Here is a 25,771-nt window from a genome sequence, read left to right on the forward strand (position 1 = left end):
ACTGTACTTTTTCCAATTGCAAACTTCTAATAACTTTCTTCAATCAATCAAAAAAACGTATGTCCCTATGGTTTTAGGATTAGGAAAGGTATCACTGACAGAGAAGATTTAGCACATGTATCAGGTGCTTTTACACAGAGGGGCCTCCTTTCTCCCTCTCCCTCTCCCGGCCTCTACTATGTGTAGGTCTCTCTCCCTCTCCCTCTGTGTAGGTCTCTCTCCCTCTCACTTTACTATGTGTAGGTTTCTTTCTAATGTTTTATGGCATGGCACTGAAAGCCATCCAAAACACTTGAACGTACAAATGTTGGTGTTCTGAATTTACTGTAGTATTGTCCCCTGCAGACTATGAAAACTCATCATGCCGTTGTCACTCCAGTGATTAAAATAAACACATAGAATAATGAGAAATACATTTAAAAAAGACTCTTTGTAGTAATAGTTTGGTGTGATTATGTGTGTGTGTGGTGTTGTGGAGTAGTCAGGCTTCTGCAGTCCACCTCTCCCTACTCTGTGTGCTATCCATGGTGCTGAATTGATCCTTTGGCGCAACAGGAAAGCTAGAGCATTACAAAGATCAACTGCAGGTAAAGACTGGAAAAGGCCATTTACCTGCTTAAAACACATTACACAAGTCTGATGGCATGTAAGCTAGTTCTTAACATGGGTTCCCGGGCCGATACCCCCAGGGGTCCTTGAGGGGGTCCAGGGGGTCCCGAGCTAATGATTAGGAACTGATAATTCTTTAATAATAATTAGAAATGTGTTAGGAACCATATGGAACCTTGCAGGTCAGTAACTCTGAGTGTATCAATTTGGAACCAAAAAGGACCCCAGGTCCATTTGGTTCCCTTTTGTACACACTCCAACTTAAGTTAACACTTTAAGGATTTTACTGTGTAAATTGGGGTCCCAGAGAGATTAAGTATGTCACACCTTACCCATGTATTGCCACTTTACAGTAATAGGACCAGCCCAAACGAAAAGGATATGGCCACTCAGTGATTTTCTTGGCGTACTTCCTGACCACGTTGTCCTCCCCGAAGATGAAGAGGGACCTGTTGACGGTGAAGCAGTTCTGTCTGACGGGGATGGGGTTGTACAGGGCCATGGTGCGGGCGCGCTGCGCCTTGGTCTGCTTGAAGGCTGGGGAGATGCCACCTGTGGACACCGCCGCTCCGTCCCGGTTCCGGACGGAACCCCCATCCGTGGAGCTGCCCAACAATTGCATGGCCGGGACGTCCTCTCCGAACCGAGCCATTCTGCCCAAAAGAAAACCAAACGGGAAGAAGAGGAGAGAGAGAGAGAAACGCAGTTAGGTCCTATAGCAGGGCGCGGTACGTGCTGATCGGCTCGTTTGACAGCAATTTGTGGAGGAAGTCTCGTCTTAATTGAATTGTTCATACATTTGATTAAAACAATGGCTGTGTCCGGGTGTATCTCTAAACCCTTGTTGTAGCTTTGTCCAGTCCACTGTCCAGCGTTTCGCGTCCTCCTCAACGAGGAGCCCAGACAACACGTCGTGTTTGTGCGTAAAACGAGACGCGTAATCCTCCAAGCACGAATTCAGTCTTGTATCATTTGATACTCCGGTGTCTTAAATTAAATCTAACCGCCATGAGAATCGATCTGTATATGATCCATTGTGCATCGCGGTATCCATCCAAGGCTCCAAGCCCTACTTGCAATAACATCCGCAACAGGTCAACGTCTTCACAACGGCGGTTCCCACTCCCGAGAGCGAACAGGAAAAAGAGACCAGCAATGATACATCCACTTTCATCTAAGCAGAGCCGTAGAATTCTCACTCCTTCTAAAACACATGTTCACGCTTCTACCTCCTCTCTCTCCCTTTCCTCTGATTCCTCATCAGCCACAGAGATCAGTATCTAGGCTACCGTACGCGTGAACGCACGCGGCACGACCAAAAACTTTTCACCTTTTCAACAACTGTTTTATTTTATTCTCTCTTTCGTAGTTCTCAAATCAATCGATGAACGTGAAACCAACCGGTTGTTCACTAAAGTCACACGACACAGACGAAAAGAACAGCTGCTATTGGTGTCACTGCATCAGGTAGAAACATAAGAGAGCGAAGCATCCCTCTCTCCTCTACCCTGTAGGAGCAACTGACTAAATGCGTCTCCCACAGAGCCACGGAACGCCTCTTCCACGCATCCTTTGCTTATTTTATTTAATTGTTTAGGGGCAATCACTTTAATATTGGGGTAACAACCAAATAATAGAAGCAATAATAAAAGAAATGTTATCAGCCATATTTATGTTTTGATCTAATAAGGATATCGCGCCGCTGGTGTAGTGGTATCATGTAAGATTCCCATTCTTGCGACCCGGGTTCGATTCCCGGGCGGCGCATTACTTGAAGCCCTCAGCGCTTATAGTTTTGTCCTTTTAGCACCATTGACAATGGTCCACTGTTAGCCTATAGTTATACCACTGACTAGCCTACAACTACTACTTTGCAAACTGTTAATAAAGTATTCAATCAATCAATCAAAGTCATAATTTAACCACTTTAAAACATGTAGTGATTCTGACAAGAATTGTTCTGCACTTTTTTGTTTGCTTTTTTGGTTTGACCTTGTAGATCTGCTATTTTTGGCTAATGTTAGTCTACCCCCAGAATTTGGATGCTGGTGTTCAAGTGGTTAATAACCTGAAACAATAACCGAAAGTTAATATGTATTGACCAATTATGTAGAACATCAGGCCACAACCCTCAAAGTGGGATGGATATAAATAGACTAATGCCACTAATCAATTATAGCATCCAAGGAGGAACATTATTTAAATTGAGGCAGACGCAGTCTGACATTTTCATGCCTATACTTGTATCCAGGCATGTCAGGTTAGGGGGCAAACTATTTCATTGTCACCATGAAAATAGGGAAGGAACTAAATATCTGGTGAGAAATTGTCTTTGCACAAAGCCGATGTCTTTGTGCAAGCCATGGATCCAGTGGATCCATCCATGTCTTTGACTAATTCTCAGCAGATATAGTCTTCCCTATTTTCATTGGTTCTCTGTTATCTATATAATCACTAGAGAACAGATGGAAGAATCCTTGCCTAGAATGTTGGAATATCTTTGCTTATGAAGCCTAAAAGCCCAATAGAAATGTAATTTCCATTTATACAGTATGTTCCAATGTTCAATGTCAAAACACTATTGAATCGTTAATCCATTAAAATCAGGAAAGCATCTCTGTCATTTTAGGCCTATTTTTTATTGGCTTATATACAGTATATATCCAAGATGTAGTGGAGTAGAAGTAAAAGTATTGGAATTTGGAAATACTCAAGTAAAGTACAAATACCTTGAAACTGTACTTAAATAATGTACTTAGTTGTCTTTACACCACTGAATATTGTAACGACCCTGCAAAAGAGTCGTCGTAACTTGCCTCTCTCAGTGAACTAGCTCTGTTAGTGTGGCCTGTTGCCTGCCTGGTCTGCTGAGTTGGGGGCCGGGGTTCGACTCCCGCTCAGATCGCGTAGTACAAGAGCTATCTTGGCTTGATGCACGCGATAGACCGGCGGTAACTTGCTCCACTAAGGGAGCTAGCTCTCTTAGCCTTGCCTGATGGGGGTTCGGTCAGTTTGCGAAATGTTACAATGACCAGTTTTCAAATGCTGGCCTGGTGGTCGAGGCGCATACCACATACTAGGCTATGATGCCGGTTCGATTCCCGATCCGGACGACCTTTGCCACATGTCATTCCCCATCTCTCTCCCCATTTCCCGTCAGTCTACTGTATCCTATCAAATAAAGGCATAAAAAGCCAAAAAATAAATCTGTATAGCAACTTGTGTTTTTCCAGAACATCGATTTAGAACAGTGGTTCTCAAAAATAATTGGGAAATGTTGAATAATTTAGCCATTTCTTTAATGCAAATCTTCTCTACTGGGTGGGGGGAGGTTTCCTGGCACAAAACATTTTCAGATTTTCAGATAAATTATTTTTAAGACAATCAGGTATAATTTCATGATGGTGACACATTGCTACCATTTCTTCAACCATAAGAGTAGAGTACACATTTGGGGACACATGGAAGCACTGATGAGCAATGCTCTGAGACTGATGGTGATGGGTACTTGATGGTAGTAGTTATGATGGAGGCAGTGTGATCAACGACGTGTGACATCAAACACATTAAAGCTCCGACAAAGTGTCGTATGGATGGTAAAAATAGAACAGAAATCAATCAGGCGACAATTTACATTTTGTAATGTGAAAAGAGATACCGCAAATGTATTCAACAGCCATCCTAATTAGAAGGCATAATGGGTGAAAAAAGGATCACAATTATTGTGGCACTTGTGTTTTTCTTCTATTCACAGATCTATGTGATAAAGAACATAACGTCTCTGTCGGGTGGAAATCATATGTCCAAAACTGTTACTTTTCAAGATTCATTTAAACTAGAAGCAGAGGTCTCCACCAGGTCAGGTAGGTTATTGTGGCCTCCTGGTGACGCTATAATAGGCCAACGTGTGAAAAGGGTGCCATGTCTTCTGCATGCATTCATGATTTGAGGCATTTTGTTCCAAAAATGTGTTTTGCAAATGTCAACCTGCTGGTGGCGCTATAACAGGCCAATGTGAAAAGGGTGGCATTTATTCCTCGACCTAGTGGGAACGTGCGTGCAAAATTTCATGGAAATCGCACACTGTGTTCATGATTTGAGACATTTTGTTGAAAACGGACCAATGCTGCAGATTTTGAAAGCCGATGTTAGCCAATTAGGATGGAATCTGAAATATCGGTCTTGATCACATGACTATTGAGATGCTGTGTACCGATTTATGTGATTTTTGTATAAAATCTGAAGGAGTAATATAAAACAAAAATGGTGCTATAAAAGGCAGATGTGAAAAATGCAGAGCAAAGGTTTTTCCTTGCCCTCTAGGGAGTCTGCATACAACGTTTTACACTGATTGGTGGAGTTATAGGTAAAAACACGAATCAGCCTGTTATAGCGCCACCATGAGGCTGATTCGAAAAGAATGTAGTGGCATTTCTTACTCGCTTAGTGGGAATGTGTGTTTCACAGAAATCCCAGGCTTGAGGCTTTTTGTTCAAAACAGAGCACTCCCGGAAACTTTGGAAGCCAATCTTAGCCAATCAGGATATGTAATCTAAAAGACCCGTTTCGTTTAATTACGGGCTTTTAAGCCGTGACATCATTTTGTAGGCAGAGGAGAACTCTGCCCCCAGAGCATTTTCTGTCCCTCGCTATTTCAACAGATCCGAGACAAAAATAACGACTAAAGTATAATTCTAACACTTTCCTTTCAACAACAAAGAGAAGAAAAATGTGTAAATAGTAAAAATAGTAAAAAGATTCACGGAAACTGGGTACAGAAATTCTCCTCTGCCTGCAAAATGATGTCATACTTAACAGCCCCATAGAGATACTGTGTGCCGATTTGTCCAAAAATTTGTTTTGCACAAATCACTAGCGCTATAACAGAGATATGTGAAAACTGTGGGGCAGAGGTTCTGCTCTGGCACCCCAGGAGTGCACAGTTTCGCTGCTATCATGTCAACAGTGGCAGAGATTAGCTGTTCACAGATGGAAGGACGGATGGATGGACGGACGGGTGGGCGGACGGACACAGTGCAAAACATAATCTCAGCCATGCCTTTTGGCCTGGCAGAGATAAACATAGCAAAAGTAGCAGAGACACAAAACGTGTTGTGCCACGTTTCGCACCACATTTCGAACTTGTGGATCTGCTACTTTTGTGTGACGCTGTAGTATGATCAAGTAAGTAAGGCTTTAATTTATGAATAAACACAAAAAGTTAAAATGTGGAGATAGGAGGTTTCTGCCCGACAGCACACCACAAATAGCAGATACAAGCTCACAATGCACCGTGCTGTGACACATGTGAGCTTGAAGCTATTGGCTTTTTTCAGGCCTGAGTCTGAGAAGCCTATTGACTGAAGTATGCTGTTCTTATACAGTACTCAAATACTATGTTTTAAATTGTGGATCTATAAGCACCCCTCCTGAGGCTCCAGAGGGCAGGTCTTCTCACTGACATCACTTACCATCTTCAGGGTGGTGAAGACAGCTGGGGGGATCATTGGTGCCCTTTGTTGGAGCTCTACGCAGAACGCTGTGACGCAAGAGCCATCACCACCATCATAAAGGATCCCAACCACCCTTCCCATGGCCTGTTTTTCCTCCTGCCCTCGGGAAAGAGGTACTGGGCATGATGTAACTGCAGTGCACCTTTGAAAATGTACAAGGGCACTTTATTATACTGTGCTGGTAACGTTTTAAGGGGACTGAGCATTGGTTAGACCAGGTTAACATTCACCAGGTTAGCATTCACCAGTGTTGGCAGGTTAGCTACTCACCAGGATAGCATTTACCAGCGTCGGCAGGTTAGCTACTCACCACCAGGTTAGCATTCACCAGCGTTAGTTTAAAAAGGATTGCAACATGGCACTTATATACTAGCCTAGCACAGCTAAACTCTATCCACCCATGTTAACACAAGGGAGAAAGAGGTTAACTGCATTGTGATATACCGGTAGTATGGCTAAGCCAGGCTACTTATATACTACAGTATGCCCTACCAACGGCCTTAAAGAATCCATAATCTCCTTCGAGGCCTCTCTAAAAGAGCACCTACAGTGGCTGCAACTCGGAACTTCTGCAAACTGCTAATGAAGTATTCAATCAATCAATCAAATGAAATGCACGTCATACATGTTGGGTTTGTCTATGCCATGTATCTTTTATGGTGCTTTTGAGATGGTTTGATGTTTTATGTTGCACTGCAAGTGGCTGAGGAGGAACAGTACTATTCATATTATTTATGTACATAGGGAAATTGACAAATAAAGGGATTCTGATTCTGGATATTAGAAAATCAGATGTGGTCTGATTGTATCAAGAGAACCAGATGTTACAAAGAATGGTTACGCAAAAGATCATTAATCTGAACAAACTATCCGTTAATGACATGTTAATGAATTGTTCTATAACTTCAATACTTTGAATCACAATTGTTTTTTAACAAATTCAGTGATTCTCAATCCTGACTCTGATGCAGCACACAAGGCTGGCAAAACTAACCAAGAAACCCAGAATCATCCCCAACTAAGTTAACCAGACCAAACTCCCATAACTAGGGCCATGCTATGGATGTGGGAATAAAGATAACTGTTTAAAAATAGAATGTCTCAATGGGTCTACCTGACAAGCTTGTCTCTGAAACCCGGTCATTATCATACCCTGCTCTGCTGTTTGGAGTTCTGTGGCTGAACTAACTTCTCACAAATCTTTTCCACATTACAATGTAGTGTTTGCCAAATTCATACTCACGTGAAATTGATATCAACTAGTCCTTTACCCGTTCAAAGATATGAGCTCCGAAATGATGTGCAGTGTGTGGGTTATGGGGTGTGCACTGTGCACACAGTATATTGAGGGATGGAAAGTAACTTTCTGGTGCTTGCATGATAATATGTAGGAGCATCAATGTAAGAAATACCCGTTTCGTTTAAAGGCTACAGAGATACTGTGTACCGATCTACATGACAACATCTGAAAGAGGGCCAGCCAACACCCCCCCCCCCCCACACACACACACACACACACACACACACACACGCACACACACGCGCACACACACACACACAGAGCTGGTTAAACATGTTGCCCCATGCTAGATGCAGAATAGATATGCCTCATGCTAGATGCAGAATAGTAGTTACACCATAAAAATGCTAATATACAGCACTAGCCCTTACCCGTTCAAAGATATGAGCTCCGAAATGATGTGCAGTGTGTGGGTTATGGGACTTTAACTGGTGCTTGCATGATAATATGTAGGAGCATCAATGTATGTAATACCCGTTTCGATTAATGGCTACAGAGATACTGTGTACCGATCTGCATGATTTTTGGACAAAATCTGTAACAGGGCCAGACAACCGACCCCCAATCCCCCCCCCCCCCCCCCCCTCCCACGCCCGCCCGCCCACCCGCCTGCACACACACACACACACACACACAAACACACACACAAACACACACACACACACACACACACACACACACACACACACACACACACACACACACACACACACACACACACACACACACACACACACACACACACACACACAGAGCTGGTTAAACATGTTGCCTCATGCTAGATGCAGAATAGATATGCCTCAAGCTAGATGCAGAATAGATATAGATACACCATAAAAATGCTAATATACAGCATATGATTTGTGAAAGTGACAAACGGGCTTCACAGTTATGTCAGGTGTGTTCATATGCTAATGGTGATGCGATTTCAGATCAATTGCTCCAGCCATTGAGGAGAAACGCTGTGACAGACACTCACTCAGACAGACACTCAGACAGACATTTGGAAAATTATATGTTTGATATGATTTGTGAAAGTGACAAACGGGCTTCACAGTTATGTCAGGTGTGTTCATATGCTAATGGTGATGCGATTTCAGATCAATTGCTCCAGCCACTGAGGAGAAACGCTGTGACAGACACTCACTCAGACATTCGCAAAATTATAGTATAGATGACAGCTACTTTGTTTTCCCTAAAAGATAAAATTAACATGGCTCCTGATATTATTGGCAATTAAATTTGGTGCTTATGGCCTAACAACCCTGAACACCTCTGAGCTCATCCAATCCCGGAAGCCACACAGGGAAAGGCCTGGTTAGTATTTGGATTGGTCCATGTGGGAATAAAAGGTGCTTTATGCTTAAGGGCAACACTATAGGCGAATGGATAAGGTCCCCCTGGTCCCCCTGGCAGGCCCAGATTACACAGCTTCAATGGCTGTGTGTCAGTTCAGACCAATTGCTCCAGCCACTGAAGAGAACCATGCGGAACAGACAGGTTATGACTGACTGACTGGTTTTCTTACAGTAGGATATAACCAGTAAGACGCCTAAGGGCGAAAAGCAACCTCGCCCTAAAGGGCTAGGTCGCAGTAACCTTGTCACTGTGATGTCAGAACATGTCCGATATATCCATATATGAATCTGTGATGTCAGATGTTCCATATATGGAGATGATAGTCAGCTCCACTATGGAGAGAGAGAGACACACACACACACACACACACACACACACACACACACACACACACACACACACACACACACACACACACACACACACACACACACACACAGATGGGTGGTGGAAGTGGATTGGTTCCAAATGTGGTACCGCACAGAGATAGATAGAAAGGCACAGACAAACAGACGTAGTATTTACAATCAGGCCTGTTGAATGAATATCCAGGGTTTGATGAGGTCAGTGTCTTGATCTTCATATATGGAGATCATCACCTGATGATGATAGCCATCTTGATATTGAGGCATTTGCTAATGAATTCTGTCTTGGCCATATATGGGCATTGCCAAAAATGGTCTCGATATATGGCTATCCAGGGTTTGATGATGATCTTTATGTATGACACAATATGTCTATATATGGGCATAAAATCGATTCTATTAGTGTGGTTGCCCTAACAGGGCATCATCTGGGAATCAGATGTAGAGGTCAGCTCGATATATGGAGATATAGGTGATGATCCAGTTGTCTCCATCATGGATATCCAGGGTTTGATCTTTGATGAGGTGATGTCACAACAATGTGATGTCACAATGTCAACAATGTGACAACAGCTATAGACTATAGACATTGAGGCGTTACTTATTCTGTCATGGAAAAAATCTGGGGGAGCTCATGAAGACAATGGAAGGAGAACTAAACTTATAATATTTGGAAACAAAAAAATTGATAATGAAATTATATTGAGGATTAATAATGTACCTATTGAAAGAGTGTATGAATACAAATTTCTAGGTGTGCTGATTGATCATAAATTAAGCTGGAAAGCTCACATAAAACTTGTCAAAAGGAAAATGTCAAAAACTATTGCTATAATATATAGATCTAAAGAAATCCTGAATCAAAATTCCTTATACTTACTGTACTTCCCTTATTGTTCCATACATGACATACTGTGTGGAGATATGGGGAAACACGTATAAAACCAATGTAAATCTGATTTTCATATTACAAAAAAGAGTTATACGAATAATTAAGAGAGTCGAATATTGTGAGCCTACCAATTTATTATTTACTAGAAGTTTGCGGCCCGAAGAGTTCAGGCCGCTGCGCGGCCTTCACCGCCATGTTGCGGCAGTGTGGTGTGTGTAATGGCCAAATATGGGTAATTCTTTTTTTGAGAAAAAAAAAAGTTTTTTGAGAAAAAAAAGTTTTTTGAGAAAAAAAAGTTTTTTGAGAAAAAAAAGTTTTTTGAAAAAAAAAAAAACATTTGAAAAAAAAAAACATTTGAAAAAAAAAATTTGAAAAAAAAAATGTTTGAAAAAAAAATTGAAAAAAAAAATTTTTGGGGGGAAAAAAAAAATTTGGGAAAAAAAAAACGCTTGCGCACACACGCGCGCGCACGCACGCACGCACACACACACACCCCCCTCTGTTGTAATTCGATACTCTACTCTGCTCAGCTCCTCTCCCCCCTCCCTCCCTCCCCCTCCCTCCCTCTGTAACTTGATACCCTGATGATCATTTTGAGTTTCAGCACTGGCCAGAATGTTCAGAATACTTATGTCAGGACTGGCTGCTCTGCGTGAGGCGAGATGTTGTTAAATTGAAATAAATGCGGTTCAAAGAGTGGCATGTTTAAAATGTGGACAGTTGTAAATTTTCACGTTTGTTCGACGTGGTGGCTATGTTTGTGAGAGGTGTTTGTGAGAATATGTAGCTAAACATTCTGGTTTAGGTTTGCCACCAATTGCTCCAGTATAGATGCTTGATAGATCTGTGCACACTAAAATTCTGGGACATAGTTGATCTTCAAACCCTACTTATTCTGTACAAAGCTCATAACAAACTCCTTCCCTTCTGTCTTCTGGGGCTGTTTGAAACCAAAGAAACTAAATATGACCTTAGAAATAAAGATATGTTCCAAACAGGTTGGGCAAGAACTAATACTAAAAAACACTGTATAACAGTAAAAGGGGTAAGTTTGTGGCAAAGGCTGTGAGAAAGAATTAAGGACGTGCAGTTCAATATATGGGTTCAAAAAAATGTTTAAACATAAAGCAATAAATAAGTACAGAGAGCTAACATCATAATTACAGTAGCAGAGATGTGGCTGTATATGTATAAATATGTGTATATTTGTATATACGGTGAATGTATACATTTACATTTACTATTTATCTAACTCCCAGTGTTCCTGTTTTTTTGTTTCGTTTTTCTTTGTTTTTTGTTTTTGTTTTCTTTTTAGTTTTTCCTTGACTGCTTTCTTTGCATTTTTGACATTTGTACAAATGTAATAAGGGTAGGCAAAATAAGCCACGGGCTTCAGCCTAACCCTTTTGGTCAAAATGAAATGAGTACAAATGAAATGAAATGATATTGTAAATCAAAATGAAAATGACCAAATAAACTATAAACTAAACTTACTTACTCACTGACTCACATACGGACAAGATGTTCCGGTTTTCATAGTTATAAAAAGGTACTCCATGTTACATAAAAACCTAATACATTTATTTGCAGTGAGAGTGAAGAGCAAGCATTCCATTGATCTCAGAAGTCCAGTCTCTGAACATGAAATTCATATTTGTGTAATTTTTTATTGTAGTTCTCAGGAAGTGTCTGTGGGGAAGCTGTTAGATACTGTACTGGATAGTGTGTGCATGCTCGTGTGTGTGTGTGTGTGTGTGTGTGTGTGTGTGTGTGTGTGTGTGTGTGTGTGTGTGTGTGTGTGTGTGTGTGTGTGTGTGTGTGTGTGTGTGTGTGCGTGTGTGCCTGTCTGTCTGTCTGTCTGTCTGTCTGTCTGTCTGTCTGTCTGTCTGTCTGTCTGTCTGTCTGTCTGTCTGTCTGTCTGTGTGTGTGTGTGTGTGTGTGTGTGTGTGTGTGTGTGTGTGCGTGCGTGCGTGCGTGCGTGCGTGCGTGCGTGCGTGCGTGTGTGTGTGTGTGATAATCTGTATGACCATCTAAGTACGACGTGTCAACACATTTTCATCAGCACTTTGAATATACTTGATGACAAGACTGGTAGGGGCTTTTATTGTGAACATACAGTAGAAAGAAACAGTAACCTGGGCTTAATACCGTTTCATCTGTTTCTTCAAAAGTGATTGACTTTTTTAGTGTCAAGTTATTCTTTTCTTTTTTTCACCTCAAGTCAAGATAATGAACCCAAATTCAGTTTAGACGTACAGTATTCACGTGGCCCTGTGTCAGAAGTTTGTGAAACCATGGATGTCAAGTGAGGACAGCCTCCTCTCAGAGGTTCCTGGGTAGTTTAGTTCATAGCTTCACTTTTCAGGAGGACCAATTCTGATTAGCTTTAACAACTGAAAACCAAAAAAAAGAAAAACGGATCACTGTAACCTGTGTGGCACAAAGGCACTGACATCAGCCTGGGGGATTTGTGATGCTTGCTTGCCTATAACTACAGCATAGTGTTTTCTACCTGTCATCTTCACGCTAGTTTCCATGGCGACAAGACAACCATAAAGGGCTGACGTTGTCCTCCTGCGTAAGATACCTCATGCACTTTCTCTGCATGAACTGCACTGGCCTCTAAAAGTCAAGGATCTCATCCCCAACAGTAATAGAACAATCAATCTCCACACCCTTAACCCTCAGTGTCATGAATTTAGACAGGCAACAAATTAAATAAATAAGATGTTTGCCTGGAGTGGCTATTAATAGGGTCAGAAGAACATGACTATAAGAGGACGATGAAGAAGATAAAGATGGTGACATTCGGAAGAAGAAAAATAATAAAATAAAATAGAAATAAAATTGAATGATTTGGTTGTTCACTGAGAACTCACAACCTTACACATACTGTAGTGGAGTTTCACTGTGTCTCAATCTGTTGCATTATCACAAAATATCTTAATTCATGGTTTGGAAAGCTTAATATCTTTGACAGAAGCCTTGATCTATAAGCTCTATCGTGCTGCAACGCACGGTGAGCTGGTAGCTCTGGTAGCTCTGCTACCAGCTCAACACAGGAGTGCAACTAATTATAAATCAGGTATAACTCCAACCCTAATTCCTAAAACTAACATTTAAATGTCTAATCCTAACCACAACCTGAATCTTTTTCTAATTGTAAGCCCAACTCCCCAAATCGTTTATAGCCATAAAACAACCAACGATGTCTATTTCTCAAATTCTGCTATAGGGACATTTTAGCCTCGTAAACCAGACTCTCCTAACGTAGGAGGAGTCAGTTTACTAGGCTTGGGACATTTGGCTCTCACAAATATAGTAATACAAGCTCATGCACACGCATGCACACACAGAGACACAGGACCTCAAGATAAAAACACATTTGCCCAGAATGTTAAGTATCCACAGCTACTCTATATTACACATTTACAATTGACAGCCCTGAAAAGTATTTCTCGCCTTGTGCCTATTCTATTCTATTCTACATAATAACTCAACAACAGCAACCATTCAGTGGAGACATGAAGCCTGTGGTAGCATTAAAGAAAACAACTTCAAAATGACCCAGATAAACAACATGCTGGGTCAATGTGCCACTAGACAGGCTGGAGATGTGAAATAAAAAGCAGAGTGTAAACACTCAGAAGGCTGGGGGTTTAGGAGGACATGGAAACACATGAAGATCATCCAGTAGCTATTGATGTAGGGAGATGAAGGGGCTAGGCTAGGGGATTGCTCTATTTTTAGCTTCATTGAGATGGTAATGGTTGCAACACGAGGAGCTGGCATATGTGTGTGCACATATGTCCATCTGTGTTTGCATGTATTTGTGTTGTTGTGTCTCTGTGTCTGTGTTCCAAAGTATTGAACGCGTTTAGTACTGTACTGTACCTACAACTGGCACAATAAAGTTGGTTAGAAGATGCAGTAGAGATGCGGTATCATACCAATAATAATGGATAGAAATAACACTGCTGTCATATGATCATCATTGACCCCAGTGGACGCATTCATTCACTCATCAAAACAAAAGAAAAAGAAAGATAAATTACGAGCAGACACAGCAATTTGATTACATTTTACATATTACTCTCTGTCTGACTGTCTGGGTGCCTGCCTGTCTGTCTGTCTGTCTGTCTGTCTGTCTGTCTGTCTGTCTGTCTGTCTGTCTGTCTGTCTGTCTGTCTGTCTGTCTGTCTCTCTCTCTCTCTCTCTCTCTCTCTCTCTCTCTCTCTCTCTCTCTCTCTCTCTGAATCTCTATCATACCCCCCCCCCCCCCCCCCCCCTCGTCTCTCTCTCTGCCCAAACCAGATTCCTGTCTTGCACTGTGTTGTCTTCCTCACATTTGTTTCCTAGCAACCAAACTGGCATGGCCCCTATTCTCAGCCCCACAAAGCTGTCACCATAACCCTAGATTTTATGGAATAGCCTATATAAATCATCACTCCCCACTGGGAGATGAATTATGGCTGGTGTCTATAGACAAATAACATGTTCTACCGGCAAGTTGTTCACCTGGTTATGCACCATGTTACAGATTGTTTGAGATATAAAGATAGAGTGGTAAAAGCAACAGGTGAACACTTAAAATCATGGTCCAAATAGCACACAATAAAACAAAACAGGCATGTTCCACATCTCACCCAATCTATTTTTTGTGTATTTGCTGTTTGTGTGAGCTTAAAGAAAAAAGCAACAACCTGGTTTCAGAGGTTTTTAATTTTTTTGTCTTTTTGTGTCATAAACAATACAGCAGCAGCAGCAGCAGCAGCAGCAGCAGCAGTAAAGTAATATCCATATTCTGTAATAGTCTGTGGTGCTTACTGCCCATCCATATGTTAGAGTAATAATGTAATAGTTTGTAATCTACAGTACGTGTATTGTATGTATATATGCAACGTGTCACATTGAAAACCCACTTGCTGCATTGACCTGCATTTTTTCTTGAGCACAAATCACTAGCATTATTACTTAGAGTCTGTCTCCCTCTTGTGGCAAACAGAATATACTACAACAAAGAAGGGGGTCTATCTGCTGTTATCAGAATTGTATCAGAAAGGCCAGGGGTTTTCAAAGAGTAAACCATGCCTCCCTGGCATGGTTTGTAAATGTGTAAATGTCTGAAAAATTCAAGTACAGGGTAAACTCAAAATACAAATGAACATGAATCCGACATATTATCAAAGATAATGTGTAAACTGTAAACAAACAAACAAACCAAAAATATTTAATTTACACCAGCCATTCTCAACTGGTGGGCATCTCCCAGTGGGCTGTGTGGGTGCTCGCCATTCAAATGATCTAGATTTCTTCATTTAGACATTTACATTTTGTTTTAAACATTTACACTTGTAGATCAGCTATTTCTGCTGACTGAAAAAAGACGTCAAAGGACACACCACTCAGATAGAGAACCCCTGAACAGTGATGATAGTGCTGTCAAACAAATCTATGAAGCCATCAGAGATGCAGCAGTACTTTAGCAACCCATATTCACATAAAAAAGAAAAATCTGTGGAATACTTCCAACTAAGCTAGTCTCTCAACGCACTGTCACAGACATTCATGAGACAATTAGCTTGGTGGGCTACCTCTGAAGGCCTCAAAATATATATATTTGGCCTGAAAAGCACCGAAGACCCTTGATTTAAACCATATATTAAAGGGATATTTCACTTGGTTCTGGTGACTCATACTGCCCCCCTAATATGTAAGGAGGCCGTGATTTTTCAATTACTTTTTTTTAAATGATATATCAAATATCTAAATACTGAATCGAGCACCTTTTATCTACATATAAAATGACCAAAAGCTTTTTTGAAAGTGAAATATGCCTAATAGTTAACCAGGCCCTCCTTTTTCCCTCTTCCACTAAATATCTTCGGTGAAGAGCCAATCCACAAGCATGCAATGTGAGGCATTGTGCTATTTTCAGTAGCCTCGCCTAGCCAGGCTTACTCATGTGCGACGAGAAAAGCCTGGTTAGGGCGAAGCCACACATCTCGCGACGGACTCACTGACCCCCATCCACTCCCTCTCTGTGGGGTCACGATCTCTACAGGTTCATGGTTCAGCACTGCTGTACTCTCACCCGGTAGTTATTATTTTAACATGGGAGTGGATGGGGGTCAATGCGGCTGTCGCGAGATGTGTAGCTTCGCCCTTATGCAGCCCACAGCAGATATTGTGGCCAGGGTGTATTTTCAGCTATTAAAAATAATAATAATAAAAAAAAAAATAAAAAAAAGCATTTGCCCAAAAGAGGATGCTAGGGTTCATGTGGTTAAGGACCCTTATCGAGTTAAATAAATGTAATGTTGCCACGGTCACAATGGTTACCGCCTGAAGACATCAAATTTTCCTTGACAAGGCTACATTCAACAAACATGAATGGAGGAGAAACAACGTTAGATGTAATTATAATCATAAGAATACCCTTGCAACTGATATTTTATTTAACTATTGCATGAAACTATTGTAAAACAAAAAAGCTACATTTATATTGTCTGATCTGATTAGCATTTTTACATTATTTTAGAATCATTCAATAATACAATAAGAATACGGAGACATTTTATAAATGAATTTTAATATAAAGTGAATACAATTGTGACCAGGGAGCCAAGCTATGGCAGCTGCCATACCTTGCCATACCCAATTGATGCCCCTGTGAAAAGCCCAAGGAAAAAAAGAAGAAGAAAAAAAAACTCACCTATTAGAACTTGCTGATGTAAAAGGGTGGAAAAAAGGGGAAAGGGGGGAGTAATCAAAAATGTCATGAATAAGGAATTTGGTGAGTTACTCACTGCATGCTCACTAGTTTAGTACCAGTGGAGCAGCCATATTTTTTAAATTAAACCATCCATCTGTCCATATATCTATCTGGATGAATATTAGAGTGAATGAAAGGAACATTCATTATCATCCTGGCAGTGCCACGGATCAATAATTTGCAGAGTGAGTCCACGGTCCACAGGACTTGCAGAGTGGACTGTACATTTACCACAGCACGGTGTGCTGGACACGTCATTCACCAGCAGATGTTTGGTAGGCTACTGTACTCTGTTCTGTTCTGTAGGTCAGTGGTTCTCAACCTGTGGGTGGGGACCCAAAGTATTTTTTTTGGGGGGGGGGGGTCCCCAGATGATTAACTTAATGTCCAACACTGTTTTCTTCACTCAACAGTAAACAAACCAACATAAAGTTGAAGTGTATAGAGGGTATCTGCACATTTCTAAAGTGACAATTTAAGGACTTTTTAATAACTCTAAAATGACAAATTAATAATTGGCCAAATTGTCAAATATTAGAGGCAGAAATTGTGAAAATAGCCTACATGCTCACAACGCCTTGCAACGTGAGGCGTTGTGAGCATGTAGATCTGCTATTTTCACAATAGAACGGTGTTATACGAATGTTATGCCTCAACTCTCAGTGCTCGTCAGGTTGGGGGGGGGTCGCCAGTTAAAATAATTATGACTATTTTGGGGGTCGCGGCCTGAAAAGGTTGAGAACCATTGCTGTAGGTGACTGGGCTAACCCTGGATAACCCTGAGGACCTTTGTATACAGTAAAATCATCAGTGTTCATTTCTACATTTGCAAACTCAGCTGAGTTAAAGAAACACTCAGGATTTTACTGTGGCGTCAGCTGGCACACTGTGCACCGGTTGTGAATGATGCACAGAGCGAGAAGTAAACAAGGGTTCTGGCAGTATAGAGCAGTCAGAAATATTAAAGTAAATTTGCCATGACTGTTGCTAACAGCAAGTGAGAGGCGTCATCAGCAGTAAGACAGACACACAGGTACTCAGAAAGAGAAAGAGAGAGAGAGAGAGAGAGAGAGAGAGAGAGAGAGAGAGAGAGAGAGAGAGAGAGAGAGAGAGAGAGAGAGAGAGGAGTGAGAGGCTGAGAGGTAATGAGAATCCGACTGTGGAGAACCAGATGCAAAGTTTTGTATTCCTGGGGACCCACTCCCGGACCCCCACAGTGCCAGCCCTCCTCAACGTTGAGTGTAATGCATAGTGATCAAGTATATTGTCGCTGTCGGGTGGAAACCTTTTATGTCCAAAACCATTTATCATTTTTAAAATGATTTAAGATCTACTATTTTCACTAGTTTTTTGCGGCAGTCTTGTATGGCTTCATGAAAAAACATACACATTTGAAACTTGGAGATACAAGGTTTCTGCTCGACAGTGATGATGTTGTATACATGTACTGTAGACAGCATGTAGTTTTATTTCTGAACAGCAGATGTCATTCAAGAATTTGTTATGGATATGGAAGCAAAATGTGTTTTGATTATCAAAACAAACTTATTAGAAACATGTTTGAATCTATCAATTATGGACCAACAGCGTTGTCATTTATTCCCTCCTCAATCCTCGTTGCCCACAATAACAATCTTCACACAGCTGGTTCTCCTTCCCCTGGAGAAGGCAGCCATGAGACAGGTAGATGTCAACTCATTCATTCTCTTGGCTGAGACCTTTGTTGATGGTTATTGTGAAAGCCAGCATGACATAATCTTCACTCTGCTACCTAGGTGTAAAGGTCCCTCACTGGCCGCTCGGTCCTGGTGATATGCTCTGCTGTTTTAAAAACCCTCTGTAGAACCTTAGCTTGTGGTCGTGAGTCGAATATCTTCCATAGTAAGCAGTCAGCCATTGTCTCGCCATCTTAACAATGGTGCCCACATGATGTGACCAGCTCAGGTCCTGCCTAAATTCTAAATTGCACATACAGTATACATAATTATGTACACAGATTCTTCAGTCTGTACGTCATTGAAGACTTTCAGTAAGATGGCTGATTGTGTATGAGTTCCTCCATGCCACAGTGAAAGACCCAGGGGAATAATAAGCCCAGAAGCACTCAACAATGCCTGTAATGATAGATAATCTGCTTTTATCTTGATAAGACCACATTCAATTTGTCTACAAAAGGCCAAAACATGTTATATGCTGCCTTAGGTCTTTTGGGGTGAGAGAAATTCTTGGTTGGAGGCATTACAGTATAACATTATATTTCTGGCTTGTCCGTCCCTCCGTCTGTCCCGACCTTATGAATGCGACATCTCAAGAACACCTTGAAGGAATGTTGTGACATTTGGCACAAACCTCCAATTGGACTCAAGGATGAACTGATTAGAACTAGGTGGTCAAAGGTCAAGGTCACTGTGACCTCGCAAAACGTGTTCATTCAATTCATTCAAAGTTTTCCTTCACTACATAAATATATTATTTGAGTCTGAACAGACACAGATGAAAAATTACAATTGGTTTGCAGAGGTTTATACCCGGAATGTGGTATTTCTAGTTTATTTCTATGATTATGAGTGTTTTACAGTATTGTATTACTACATTGTGTTTGTCTACTACTTTAAACACACAAGTAAACAGTATGTTGCCCGGATTCTCAAGGGCTTTACAAGGCTCCTTGCTGTATTTGCTCTATACTAAAATATCTTTGCTGAAAATAGCCTTGTAAAGCCCTTGTAATATCTACAATCTCACAACGGGTTGTAGGTCAGCAATTTTTGCCAAATGATAGCTCCAGAGTAGACATGGACGTGTGATAACCTCCACAACACCACTGGTTGCAGCCCAACGTTTATTCTTTTCTTGTGATGTTTCTATAGAGGAATGCTGGTTATTTATTCTTTATGTTTGTACAGAAGCACAGCCTTTATTCTACCATTAGCTACATTGTGTTGTGTACACAAACATAATGGCAAAATCATTTAGGTTACTATAATTTAAATTGCAATTAATGTATCATTTAGATTAGAAATTCCAATTATATTAAACAAATGTGATATCAAATTGATGATCATCATCATGTTATCAGTAACAAATCTATCAGTTAGTGTGTGTGTGTGTGTGTGTGTGTGTGTGTGTGTGTGTGTGTGTGTGTGTGTGTGTGTGTGTGTGTGTGTGTGTGTGTGTGTGTGTGTATGCGCGCGTGCACGCGCATGTACTGTATGTGTGCATGTGTGCTACCCACCCAGCCAGCCACTAGCAGTGCCATGCTGATGCTCTATATATACAGCATCGCAGTTGAAGCCCCACCCCGCCCTCACTCCGGTGTCGGAAGCATTTTCCTCATTCATTTCTTCCATAGACATTTCATAAAGTATTTATTTAAACGTTTTTAAGCCTCGGACAAAGCCACCTCGGGTGGTGAGGAATCATGACAATATTCAATTTATTTTGAATGCAACGATTAATTAGAAAGCTGAAAAAAGGGCAGGGTACAAGACTGTGTACATCATTATTTAAAAAATTGCGGAAACTACACTCCCAGAATGCATTGCGAATGATACTTGTTTCCTGAAATATATCCCTTAAATCACGCTCAGTTTAGTTATCCAGGCCAGCATATGGCCTGACATGTAATGATTTTCATCTCTGTGGACGCTCTTATCGTCATCTTTAACATTGTGCATCATATTTGTAAAAGAAAGACACTCGCTCACGGATTTCTGCTGAAGTGCAATAATCTACCGGGAAAACAGGGGGCAGTAAGCTACTTCCGCGGTAACCGCAAGATACATGAAAGAAGAAGAAGCTAGATCAATCACAGACCAATCACGACACACACACACACACACACACACACACACACACACACACACACACACACACACACACACACACACACACACACTAACTGATAGATCTGTGATTATGGGTTATGCAGTTCTTCTCCGTGCGATCTTGATTAAAACGTGTTTTTACTAAAACTAGAGTGATTGCATACAAACTCGGAGGTTCTACAGGAGCATATACCGGTAGAACCATTTACAACCACCAGCCTAGTGGTAAGTGTACATTGAATTGCTACGACTTTGTGGCTGATAATGAAAAACCCTATGGTGAAAATGAATGGGCCGTTTACTTCCGACACCTCACTGCGATGCTCTATACTGAGCAGTATTGCAGTAGTCTACCGGTATGTATCTTTAGGGCATTTTTAAGGGAAATTTTAGATATTGAAAAGTAACATAGAGTGCATTATTTTTTGATAACATATTTATCAAGCATCTCAGAATCACATAAGAGGCATTTATGAAGCTTCCTACAAGCACTTTAGGAGCTCCCTTTTGAGCCTACATTTGTTTTACAACATCTCTCAGCCTCTCACTCCTACGCTCTCTCTCTCTTTCTGATTCTCTCCTATGTGTCTAGTGCTGTTGCCTCTCTATAGTCATCACATAGTCTTTGCTAGAGGAAAGTACATGGGGTCAAAAAAATCAGTAGGGTCCATCCTCTTGGGATCATGAAGGCGTATATAAAATTCCAAGGCTAGTACTTCAGATAATGTTGTTTGAGACCAATGTGTTGGAGGGACAGTCGGATGGAACGACATGTGTTCACTGAAACTTCTAATACAAGGGAGTCGTACTACTGTAGAGGTCCAATCTGCCCCTCACAATGATTTGGGGGAAAAGGTCGCAGTTTACTATGAGAAACATCACAGCCTGTCTGTGTCCGTCTGTCTGGACATGTAGACGTGTACACGTAGACGTGTACACATTTTTACGGTCTATGTGGGTTTGCCGCTCTGACATCATGCTCTGATGTCACTGTGATGTCAGGGGAACCACTCTAACAGAATGGGCGATCGATTGTAGCCTACTCAATAGCTAATAATCCAATAGCAAACAAACCACGGCTGTGTGGATTTTCATTTAGCCAGATGACAACAGCAACAAAGAAAGATTAGTAGACTATATTCATATTGAGATGTACTATGAGCATTCAAGACTAACATGATCCAAGGTGAGAGAGAGAGAGAGAGAGAGAGTATGTGTGTGTGTGTGTGTGTGTGTGTGTGTGTGTGTGTGTGTGTGTGTGTGTGTGTGTGTGTGTGTGTGTGTGTGTGTGTGTGTGTGTGTGTGTCCGTCTGTGTGTGTGACTGCGTCTGTGAGCCTACTGAGCAACTTGTGTGTGAAAGAGGGAGGGAGCAGCTGGGCTCAACTTGATCTATGCTTATCCGCTCCACGTTCTTTTTTTGCTCATGGGTGTGTCCATGCATCAGCCTGGGTGACAGCAGACTGCTGGGCGAGTGCTGGCGCTTTGGCATGGGATCAACTTTGACCAAAAAAATGCACAGACCTGGTTGGTTGTTTAAGTTGGACAAAATCTGGCCATATTTTCCCAAATATGGAGATGACTGACGTCTGACATCATAGATGTTTACGTCATAGACCACATGACATTGACAAACTATGCCCATATATGAGCATTCCCAGGTATGGGCTATGTCCATATATGGACATTCCCAGATATTAGATTAATATTGATGACATCAGGGATCTCCATATATGGGCATAAAAGGGATTGTATTAAGGTTGCCCTAACAGGGAATCATCTTGGAATGCCCATATAGGGACTTAATATTGACGTTTTCGGGCCGAAAAGACTAATTAGGCAAAAGACTAATATATCAATGTGGGAAAATACAGCAAGTGCCCTGGATGACTCAGCAAACCATCATAATATATCATTGCCAACAAAATAGCTGCCTCATCGAAGCCATACTCAGAAGGGGTAATTTATCAGAGCATTCATGTTTTTTTTTTTTTTTTATTATTGTTTTTTTTATTTATCTCGGTCAGTACAAACAACAATAATAATAATAATACAGAGTACATAGTCACAATATATAACTGTTGACCGAAAAGGATTGGGCTGAAGCCGAAGCTTATTATGCCCACCCTGTTGATACTTAGATTACTTTAAACAAACAAATGTTTTTAGACAAAGAGCAAAACAATACATTTGAAAACACATGAACTTAGCTATTTGTCTTACATAAAGCGAAGAAAATAAACAAAACGGAAAGAAACATTTGGCTTTGCATCAAATACATCATTAGAAAGCTACATAATACAGAGTGTATGTAGGCTATACACGTACACGGACATATGGTTGTATGCACATGTATGTATTAGCCCACACACTTACTATATGTGCCCTGAGTCAAGACAAGCTTTGTTAATGAAGTAATCTGGGCCATGTGAAATTGCATTTTTATCAATAAGGCGCTCTGCACACACCCTTAGTGAATTTGACACCCCTAACGGGTTAGGACAGCTCTTGAGCTCTCATTAATTCTGGTAGAGGAGCTTCTTTCTAGCAAACCCTGTCTAAAAGTAAGACCAAATTACGCTGACACTGAGAATTTATGGACACTTGGGACAATGGGACTGATTTCCTACACTGAAAGGCTTGATAGATACGCTGTTTATAATCAGATTCACTAGATGGTGTTGTTCAAAAGTTTTTGAGGTTAATGAAACTATACATTTTTGGAATCGTCAGAGCATGGCGAATCCAAAAATCAATGTTGCCATTTGCACAGCCATTTGCATGGCCGACATCTTGGACGTTTAAAATGGCAGACAAAAAATACATAATTTGTGCTCTTGGATTCTAGACAACCTAGAAACCGAATTAAATGTGAATCGAATGAATATTAATGCAATGTGTTGATCCTGCCTACAACTACATTCCTCTTCCTACTGCTGCTGATTTGTTGATTTCTTACTGTGCACACATTTAGTTCATTTCAATGTTTCAGAATACCGCGTCAGTTTAAATCTAAACGTGTGAAACAGCATATTTGTGTCCTTATACTGTACTTACCCCTGGCTATATTTTATATTTTATCTTCTAAAGCTAAGAATAAGTCAATAGGCATGTCAGAAGACTAAGTGCCTGTTAATTTAAAACAGAATCAGATAAACAAATAGGCAATAAATAAGTAATAACAGAGCGTTGGCGCTTCCACCTGTTTCTTTGGATGGAAGTCCAGTGCTTGACACAAGAATATGACAAAGGTTTGTCCAAAAAAAAGAACATCTCGGAGCATCTTTTGTTTATTCAAGATACAAATAAATTACATCTCACATACTGTAACTCATGTCTTTCTCAGTCAATAGATAGGCAATACATTTAAAAAGCAGTTCTAAATACCTCCACTAGGGGTCAGCAGGATGGTGCTAGCAAGCCAATGTGGTGGGTTTTGGAAGAAAAAGTATTTGCTCACAAAGTTTCTTTGCTCTATTTATCAGAACAGCTGTAGCCAAGAGTAACATTAGTCACTACATTGCGACTCCTTCAGGTTTTGCAGCAAGCAGTGTGATAGACATCCACCCACACACACCCACACATACCCACACCCACACCCACACACAAACCACAGATCTGCTCATCTCACTCCCAGGCTATATTGGAACATTTAGATAAAGCTAGGTAAGGTATTCTGAAGCCCATTGGAATAAAAGCCTCTATGCCTGAAAGAAACCACACTACAAAGGTGTTATTTGCTCCAGCATGCCAGGAGCATTGAATCCAGGGAACACAGCACAATCTGCTTTGAAATTGAAATGTGATGCTTTTAATATGTGCAGAAAGCAAGTCCAGGACAGAGGCCACAGTCCAGTGTTAATTTAACTCCAAAGAGTGTATAAATACAACCAAAAGGACCCGAGAGGGTCCTGGCAGCACACGGGTCCATAAGGGTCCATATTGTTCCATTTGTGCATGCTTTCAAGTTAAATTAATACATCAGTACTTTTATGTCCACAATACAAAAGCGCAGCATAGCAAGTCAGCAATAGCTGGACAACACATGCTCACATGCAACCTTGCACGCACACAGAGATACAATGTACACCCATGGCCACAGCTGTAAAAATGCTAATGAAGTGTTTCATCGCAAAAAGATGAAACATGGTGAAGAATACAGTACAGCTCATGTGTGCTGTTGAAACTAACACATACTAAATCATGCTTTTTTTAGCTAGTTTTATAGCGTGTGTGCATGTGCATGTGCGTATGTGTGTGTGCGTGTGTGCGTGTGTGTGTGTGTGTGTGTGTGTGCGTGCGTGCGTGCGTGCGTGCGTGTGTTAGGGATGACATGTCGCTTTCGTAATCTTACGTCATTTCTTCCCCAACTCAATGATTCCAAGAGCAGAATAACTCTGATTGTAGATTATCAAGGAAAACCTAGCAGTTGATTAAGCTTAAGCTTTGTCTTTTATCTGAACTATCTTATTCTCTTGGCTGAGAATAAGCCCTAATATCAATCTTCATTCAGGGAAGAACCCCAGAAGTTCAGAATCCCCTTTCAATTCATCGTTGAGGGCTGTATTTGAGAACCTCATCTTCTCATCCTTAACTGTGTGTGTGTGTGTGTGTGTGTGTGTGTGTGTGTGTGTGTGTGTGTGTGTGTGTGTGTGTGTGTGTGTGTGTGTGTGTGTGTGTGTGTGTGTGTGTGTGTGTGTGCGCGCGCGCGTGCGCGCATAAGGAGCAGGTCAACATGTCACATGTCCTCTGTTAAATGGTTACATATCTCAGGGCAGTGAAAGAGGTCAACATTATCACGGTTTTCGCCAGAATCACAATAACAATAGTTGTTTTCAGTGGTTGCGTAGACGTTTATAATGTTCTGTTCATGTAAACATGCTCACATAACCAATCAGAAAATATGAACAAATGCATTGCGTGTCTGAATTCAAGCTAGTCACCCTACATTAGGTGGACAAACATCTCTTCCAACTTATCGTAAGATCTGTAGGCCCGTCATTTGAACATTCGGCAAAAGAAATGCAGATCTCCTACAATCTAGCATTGTGAGATTGTAATTGATTAAAATTACATAATGGTAGTGTAACAATATTGACGGTGTGAATAACATTGATAGTGTATTGGTAGTTC

General features: G+C 41.0%; 1 protein-coding gene across 1 annotated transcript in view; it reads right to left on the bottom strand.

Annotated features, from left to right (window-relative positions):
• cacna1ea (calcium channel, voltage-dependent, R type, alpha 1E subunit a) overlaps positions 1-25,771 on the bottom strand; it is a gene marked incomplete at both ends in the record, with an annotated part of 170,276 nt that overhangs the window by 124,725 nt on the left and 19,780 nt on the right. The window contains one exon of the mRNA XM_080727814.1: positions 956-1,262. Coding sequence (XP_080583940.1) covers positions 956-1,262 — 307 coding nt within the window. The remainder of the gene's footprint in view (positions 1-955; positions 1,263-25,771) is intronic.

The sequence above is a fragment of the Nannobrachium achirus genome (assembly GCF_963921795.1).
Source record: "Nannobrachium achirus genome assembly, chromosome: 1".
NCBI lineage: Eukaryota > Metazoa > Chordata > Actinopteri > Myctophiformes > Myctophidae > Nannobrachium > Nannobrachium achirus.